This window comes from Vigna unguiculata, chromosome 3 (genome assembly GCF_004118075.2).
Source record: "Vigna unguiculata cultivar IT97K-499-35 chromosome 3, ASM411807v1, whole genome shotgun sequence".
In the NCBI taxonomy this organism is placed as follows: domain Eukaryota; kingdom Viridiplantae; phylum Streptophyta; class Magnoliopsida; order Fabales; family Fabaceae; genus Vigna; species Vigna unguiculata.
Genome location: NC_040281.1, coordinates 39,219,454 through 39,227,898, shown reverse-complemented (window position 1 = coordinate 39,227,898; position 8,445 = coordinate 39,219,454). Strand labels below are relative to the sequence as shown.

Sequence of the window (8,445 nt, the reverse complement as noted above, 5' to 3'; positions counted from 1 at the left end):
TTATCAAAATTAAGATATAAAAACTCAAAATGGGATGGCGCCTTGATTGGTATCAATTACAGTTATAAACATTGAATCCAAACCCAATAAAAAAGCTCAAAGTATTAGACATCCCATGAAACAAATTCCTACTATAATTTTAGCCATCAAGATGTGTCCCTAATAAACCGGAAAACATAAAAACATAAAGCCAATTTGTCTCAGAAGAGAACCAAAAAACAAACTAGATAATATTCACCCCTGCATCCAGAATTACCAATCCACAAGAAGACTCCCAAAAAGTCCTAAGCCTGGAAGGATTGACAGTCATAAGAAAAATAATTAGAACAATCAAAAGGCCAACAAATACGTAATATTATGATAATATAGAAACGAATTTTAAACTTAGGATTAAGTGGTTAACAAAATAAAATGCATGAATTCACGCAACTTGTATAACGCATAGTGAATGTCAACACTCCATGTAAAGAGCATTTTTAATCAATTTTCCCAATGCTCATGAAAGAATGTAAAAGATAATTCAGTAGGTACCTTGTTGGCTATGTTGTTGGAAAGCCAGTCCAAACCCTCATAAAGACCCTCCCCAGAGGTTGCACATGTGCTCTGGATGTACCTGAAAGTAAAACAAAAGTATGTTAAATTTCAACCAAGATCGCTTTCAGTTATAGTCAAGGATGCTGTGATCAAAATATTTACCAGTGGCGCTGTCTGAGAGAGTGAAGACCTAGCTTGTCAGTAATTTCAGCAGCATTCATTGCATTGGGAAGATCTTGTTTGTTAGCAAATACAAGCAATACTGCATCTCGCAGTTCATCCTGAAAAGATAATTGAAATTTAACTTTTGAAAAAACATGACATTTATCACAATATATAAATAGGAGGCAAAAGTAAAGGCGACAATGAATCAGGTCATAATGTCATTATTTACATTAAAGTAAAGCTAAACAGGCCAATCAATAATTTATCTTCCAAGGAAATATACCACAACATTAATTGATGAGATTCCAATCCCACACAAATAGGTAAATTAAACTTAGTTAAAAAAAAAAAAAAAAACTGTTGTGAACTCCTCTTAACAATATGAAAACGCCTTTTTTTTATTATAAAAACATCATATGGAAAACTAATATAGCCTCACTAAAAGCGTAGTATCTTCAGCAGCATAGTCATATCAATAAAAGAAATAGAAAATTGCATACTGAATCAGTTTGAACATGTGTGATCTTACACCTCATATAAGTGAAGGAAATTACTGTTGGGGTGAGTACAAAGAAAACGAGAGAAAATTTTGAAATTGGAAATAGAAAGAAAATTATAGAAATTGTTCCTTAAAGTCAACTTCTCTCCGTTCTTTCACTACATTTCTTCAACCAAACACGAAAATATTTTCCCTTTTTTTTTCTCTTACATCCAAACATAGGGCAAATGTCAGATGAATCTATTAGAAAAAAAAGTAGTCGTTGAGTGGCTTTGACTACCCAACAAGATCTGTAAAGAAATGTGTAATGAAACTAAAAACAGATTACTGCTGGACAGAATCTACAAAAGAAGTCACCCTTCTTCCTTTTGTTTGTGCACTTTCTCTTTCTTCCATGCTTCTATTCCCGCTAGTCAACAACCAACAGCCCATTTTTCAGTTAAAAATTCTCTCCAGTATGAGCAGAGTGACGAAATCAATCCTATGCTATGATGACTTTGGTATATTTCCCATGTCTTTCTTGGTTTATAAACCCAACCGAGAATTTACAACAAACAAAAGTCTTTCTTCACATTTTGGACCAAGAAAAGATGCAGAGCAACAAGAAAGTTTCCTTTATATGGATAACCAATCCGTTTTCAAATATAGTTGGGAGGCTTTACCCAAGAATGGGTTAAAATAAATGGAAAGATAGGAACATGGGAACAGATTTGATACCAAAAAGGACAACCTATTTCAATTGTCGTGCTTTCTAACAGGAACAGACACGAAAACAAAACAAAGATATCACATAATATGACCCAAAGAGCCAACCTAAATTGACAAGTACCTCATTCAACATCCTATGCAACTCATCTCTGGCCTCAACAACTCTGTCCCTGTCATTGCTGTCTACAACAAATATCAGACCCTGTGTGTTTTGGAAGTAGTGCCTCCACAAGGGACGAATCTGCAAAAGAAAACATGTGTATTAAGCTACTGACCTCTAAGACACACAGAACTCAGCACCATGAAGGCTTTATCAAGAAATTGTCAAGAATACATAAAGATTAAACTTTACACCTTGTCTTGGCCACCAACATCCCAAACAGTGAAGCTAATATTCTTGTATTCCACAGTCTCCACATTGAACCCTAAAACAATTAAGAGAAATAAAAATCAGAAAACATACAATTAAGAGCAACAGCACAGATGAGTTTGAATTTCACCCAATTACTTCCGTAACAAAAGTATAGGAACTCTAATCTAACTCTGATTGTTGCCGGAAAAAAGACTGCATTTAGTATGCTTGAGGTTCCAAATATGAACAGTTAATAATTAGTTATAGTAGTATCAATAGTTTATTAGAATAACTATGAAGTTAATTAGAGACTATGGAAGGACAGAGGATCTGGTTAGGGGTAGAAAGGAGAGACATTGTGTCCTGTACCAATTGAGAGCTGAGAATTATCTCTGTTGTATAAAGAGGATACCTTGGAGGAAATATCTTTCTCCTTGCTCTGTTCTTTTTCAGTTAAGAAATAAAACATCGCTATTTTTTTTTTTTCTATTTTCTGCTCAGGGTTCCTATCGGACTAACATGAAGTAGTGAGCAATAACTGCTGTAAAACATTACTCCCATTGCATATAACGAATCACAAACGGACGAGCCTCTGAAATACCCAGCATCATTTCACATCTCATTCTTCAATTTTCAAGGTTTCATTACAGATTCAATAATGTATGATTCATCTTAAAAGCTTAATAGCTGTGTAACAAGCTCTGAAATAACTAATTTAGTCCTCCTACAAGTTGTTACTAGATCAATATTGAAAATGTAAGCACATTAACATTATATTGGTGACATATTATACACACATACATACCAATGTAACACAACCAAGATCAAAATCGGAAAACTTACCAATGGTAGGAATTGTTGTAACGATCTCTCCAAGTTTGAGCTTGTACAAGATGGTGGTCTTACCAGCGGCATCAAGACCAACCATCAGAATTCGCATTTCCTTCTTGGCAAAAAGCCGACTGAAAAGCTTGGTGAATGTCAACCCCATTTCTCCTTCAGCTAGCGGATCCCTACATTAATAGATTGCACACAACATTAACAGAACCAAACTTCCTTCCGCAGCAAAACTCAACCAAATAATTTCATCCACGAACGCAGTAAACGAATCCCAAACAGTGGTACAGAATCAAATCAATTCATCATTAACTAATTCGTCGACAGACAACCAAATCAACGATACTGGACTCAACCAGATCTCAAGCCAGGCAACAAAAACAGCAACAAGCATTTTGATCCGCCTCATAAAAAAATAATCACATGGAAACCAGAACGGATCACAAACGAAGAAGTAAACCAGAAAATTTACACGACCCGGTTTGAGAAAAGAGGAACGATCTGAACATCCAGGTCCCGAAACCCTCAGATCGAACGATTCATATATGTATTTCAAACAGCGGCAAAAGCCAAAACATCGAACTAAAGAATAAAAGCAATCCCGAAAAAAATGAACGGCGAAAACGCTGAAAAAACGCATGCAATACAAAGCATTGAAGAGAGAAATGAAATTACTTAAGGAGGAAGAGGGTGGAAGAGAAGGTGATTGGAGAATTTGAAATTACCTTGAGGGATCTCGAACGAGTAGAGAGAGAGAGAAAAAAGTAGAGAGAGAAGCGAAGAATGCTTTACAAAAACGCAAAATGGAATGAAAGGTGATTTTATAGCAGAGACAAAAACGGGGGTACCCGAATAATATGCGCGTTTTGGATCAAATAACAATTGCACCCAGCAAATTGCAATGAATGCATCATCTCACGCTGCATCTTTCGAACCTTCCAAAAAGGCAATGCCCCCTTTTAAATAATTCAAATTCAAATATCCTAAACTAACATATTTTTAATTTAAATTTAATCCATTTTTTTATATCATTAAATAATGATAAATTATTATCATATGTTACATAAAAACCATTTTTAATTGTTATTCATGTTTAATACAGTTGATATAAAATGTTTATATTATCACTTAATTATAAATTAATTGAATAAACTTATTTCTATTATAACTTTTTATATTATTAAGGTAAACAAATACAATTATGTAATAATTTTTAAATATGAATGATGTTATATTAATATATTTATATTATAATGTTATTAGGTTATATATAAAATAAAATAAAATAAAATCGTTTTATAGAAAATATGTAAAAGTAAATGATAATTTTTAAAAATTGAATAAATAATTATAATGGGAGAAACGTGGACACACAAAAGAAAATCATTTTATATATAATTATAAATACATAAAAATCTTTTTAATTAGTAAAAACTTAACTTATTTGAAATTAGTGTTGAGTTTCTTCCATCTTTAAAGTTATTTTAACTTACATAGTTATATAATATAAGTATCGATTAATCAATTTTTGAAAATTGCATAGTCATTTTTCATTTGATTAAAATATTAAAATATTGATTTCTAAATAATTAAGAGAAATATTTGATTATATTGTATTTAAATTGATTTATCTATTGAAATTGTAACGAATTAATAATTTGATTATATTGGTAATATATTGCAACAATTTGAGTATTAATGGTATTTTTTTTTAAATAAGCCTAGAGTTTTCCTATTCCCAGTGTACAATCCATCCCAATTATACAATACATACCAATTATACAATCATTTAAATCCTTTTAATGAGATGTTGGTCAACTTCTTGGGAGAACACATAAAAGTCGGAGGATATATTGAACTTATAATTACTTTAGAGGATGCCAAATTGTAGTCCAGTGTTCATAAAGTACATTGTCACAAATGTCTCGATTATCATACAATCTTTTTTTCGGTTAGACCACTGTTAAACGAGTTGAGAGCGATCCTCTCTATTATTCGCTTGAAACTTAAGTTTCTCATAAATGTCAAATAGATTGGCATGTTACATGTTAAGACTTCAAAAATGATGCAAAAAGTAGCTTGTAGTTGATGTCGTATATATCCTAATCCCTAATTTGCCTAGGTCAACATTTTAGATATCAACCCTCAGTAGGCGTTTAAGGAGTGAATATCCCAGCTTGTTGGATAAGTGAAGGAAATTGAGATAAATGAAAAATAGGCAAAATACATTTAAAGGAGGGTTCAATTATGTACTAAAACTTTTCATAAGAACAACATTTAATTAAAAATAAAGATATGAGTCTTAATTGGACAAACTCAATGTCAATATATTTTCACAATTTTATTACAGAAGATTATTTTCTTTAAATATAGATAGATGATAGTTCCATAACATGCAATCTAAGGGTGTTAAGAGTAAAAAAATATTTACACTTGATATTTTTATGTTGGTTCGTTTATTAAACAGATTACGTCCAATTCTTGATCAAGTTCTACTAGCAAACTATCACTGTAAGATACAAGATGAGTATTATTTGGACCTAGGATATTCTTGGCTAAACAACCGAATATTAGTTGGAACACTCCTAATTAATCAACCGAGTATAATTTGGAACACAACCACTCTTATCTAAATAATTGAGTATTGTTTCAATCACAATCACTCCTGGTTAAACAATTGAGCATTGTTTGAAATGCAACCACTCTTGGATAAACAATCGAGTTGTGTTTGGAAAAAAATCACTCTTAGCTAAACAACAAAGTATTATTTCAAATGTCACTCCTTCTAAAACTGCGTATTGATTGGCTCACACCAACTCCAAGCTAAGACTAAGTATTCTTTGGAATTTAAAGGTCAGGTAGCATCTGTTGGTGAGCCAGAGGTGTCAAAGGTCAGGTTGGGGGTTCGATTCCCACTGGCAACAACTCACCCAGTATGAATGGACGGAGAAGGGTGATGGGTTGGGGTGCGTTGGGGTGCGTTGGGGTGCATTGGACTGTAATAACCTGACAGCCTCTGGGGCCTGAGAAGGGGTAGCCAGGATGTTACAACTACACTAAATGCTCCTACTACAACAGGTAATGCAAACTTCTATTTGAATGAATGTTGTTATACTTAAAATAGTTTATTAGGCCTAGGTTAGACAATTTTTACCATGACTAAAGTAAAAGTTAGGATTGTACAAGGCAATTGGATATGCATAAATGAAAAATTATCCTTTTTGAGTGGTTGTTGCATAAAATAACTTTGGCACATTTTGTGAGATCCTCTTGGTGATCAGACGAAAATACATTCTTGACAAAGCTCAGTATAAGTACACACACATATTAAGGTTGTAGTATGAAATGCCAACAACAATATGTTATTGTTTGTCTTAAGAGTGAACTTGATCAGATGAAGATATGCAAGCAAGTGTTATGAGATTGTTGACAATAGACAAAACAATTATGTCAATCAAGATTTGATATAAAGATATTCATGTTTATATATTTTGTTGTAAGTGCTTAATAAAAATAATTTGGAGTTTGTTGATGTTTTCTCTAACAAAAACAATTAAGGTGGGAATGAAGCTAGAAGACTAACTCGAAGGAAACTTGTAAAGTTCATTAAGGAAAACACATGTATTTGCATGGTTGGTGTTGAACATGCTTGGTATCGGTCTTGATTTTCTATTTCACTGGTAATCATTCATCTATACACAAAGTCAATGATATAGAAAGAAGAAAGCTTGTTATGGAGAAGAAAAAGGTTGTGATTGAAGAAATCAGGAAGTTGATTTTTGCTTCTCATATCTAGGAAACATAGTACTCCTCCTGGTTGGCAAATGTGATAGATGGTGTGTCAAGATGCAAGCTCTTAGGTGTCATAAACACATATTCTAGATATAACCAAATTAGAATACATTTAAAAGATGAAGGCAAGACAACATTTAGGGCAAAATCCACTTATTGTTGTTATTAAGTCATGTCTTTTAATTTAAAGAATGTTGTTGAAGACTATGTTCGAATGAAGTGTGGAAGCTTGTGTACATGATATGTCAGTGAAACCACCTTAGTTAAAAATCATTGAGAGTTAATAAATTGATATGATTAGAGAAACTGAACAACTAAATTTAACTCTCTTATAAGATGAATCGATGTAAATTTGTTGTAAATGTCTTCTCTATTTTTTTTCCTTCATTGTTTGTTACATTATTTTATCTTTCTTAATCTTCAAAGAATTTTCAGTATTGAATTTTAAATACTGGTAAAACTTGTTTTACGATCTTGATCAATATGATTTAATAAAAATCAATAATTTTTCTTTTGCAAAAATTGTTTATTGTTCAATTCACCCTATTTTTAATTCAATATGTTATTTTAACAAGCCAATATAAAATTCCTATGTTTTTTCTTTTCTCTTTATCACCTTTTTTATCATCTAACCTAACCCTATAATTGGGTTTTTCTATTTGTGTAAAAACATATTTTTAAGATAATATCATTTATTGCTTTTCATATCACAAAAGCGCACGTCACACTCTTCTTTCATTAGGATCTAAACAACAATTAATTAATGAAAAGGTTTTAAAAGTGTAATTCAATCTCCTTACGGTTCTCTGATCTTTTTGTGTGATTCATGCAACCTAATTAAAAAAGATAGTATTCTTTACCAAATTGTCATTGCCAATAAATCTTTCAAGGCCTAGGTCTCGCCACATTCATTTTGTCACCAAACCTAGTTTTCTTGTTTGAGAAGTCTTCTTTTATAAATGACATTAAGAATGAACACATGTGAGTATATAAATGAGTTTGGCCACAGAACCCACAACGTGCAAAAATTATCTCGCTAAGCCTCGTATTAAGCGGGTTTATTTTAGCAAGTTCACACCCCTCCACAAAGCTAGTGAGTTTAGCTCGCATTGATAGAAAGCAATAATTAAACTGAAAATATTATTTAATGTGTAAAGTTTACCTATTTTGAAATTCAACTATAAATTGTCCAATAAAAAAATATTGTCCAAAGGAGGCATAATTTAGATATTAAGCCACTTAAATTGATTGAATCACCTCTATTCAATATAGAAACGGATCTTCTGAAAAGTTTGTACATTTCGAAGTAGATTATAAAATAATGAGGTGATTCATAAAAATGTAGTAACCCTGTACATCCAGATCAAAGATCCTCTTTTGTAATCTGGACATGCCTCATTAAGAAAGTCAAATGAATAATCGTTAGTAGGGGGTGTATGGCACATCTCATGCAACAAACACATCATCTTTTTACTCCCGAATATACATGGTGTGTTTCACCATATCATATCATATCCAAGTATGTTGCGTACACACCGAATATTCGCAGAAATATTAC

The 8,445-nt window shown here is 32.2% G+C and overlaps 1 protein-coding gene across 1 annotated transcript; it reads right to left on the bottom strand.

The window, feature by feature from the left end:
• LOC114177821 (ADP-ribosylation factor 2) lies at nucleotides 1-4,020 on the bottom strand. Its single transcript, XM_028063377.1, has 7 exons — nucleotides 3,821-4,020; nucleotides 3,102-3,271; nucleotides 2,261-2,331; nucleotides 2,028-2,147; nucleotides 697-815; nucleotides 532-613; nucleotides 1-290 (listed from the first exon to the last, which is right to left on the bottom strand). Exons 2-7 carry the CDS (start codon nucleotides 3,247-3,249, stop codon nucleotides 285-287), a joined length of 546 nt encoding a protein of 181 aa, XP_027919178.1. The 5' UTR covers nucleotides 3,250-3,271; nucleotides 3,821-4,020; the 3' UTR covers nucleotides 1-284.
• Between the last annotated feature and the right edge of the window lie 4,425 nt (nucleotides 4,021-8,445).

Bases quoted from the DNA above. Each gene is read 5' to 3' on its own strand.
- LOC114177821 (XM_028063377.1), bottom strand. From the start codon at position 3,249: ATGGGGTTGACATTCACCAAGCTTTTCAGTCGGCTTTTTGCCAAGAAG. The intron at 2,332-3,101 runs GTAAGTTTTCCG...TAATTGTTTTAG, and splicing joins TACAACAATTCCTACCATTG to GGTTCAATGTGGAGACTGTG. The intron at 2,148-2,260 runs GTGTAAAGTTTA...TTTCTTTTGCAG, and splicing joins ATGTTGGTGGCCAAGACAAG to ATTCGTCCCTTGTGGAGGCA.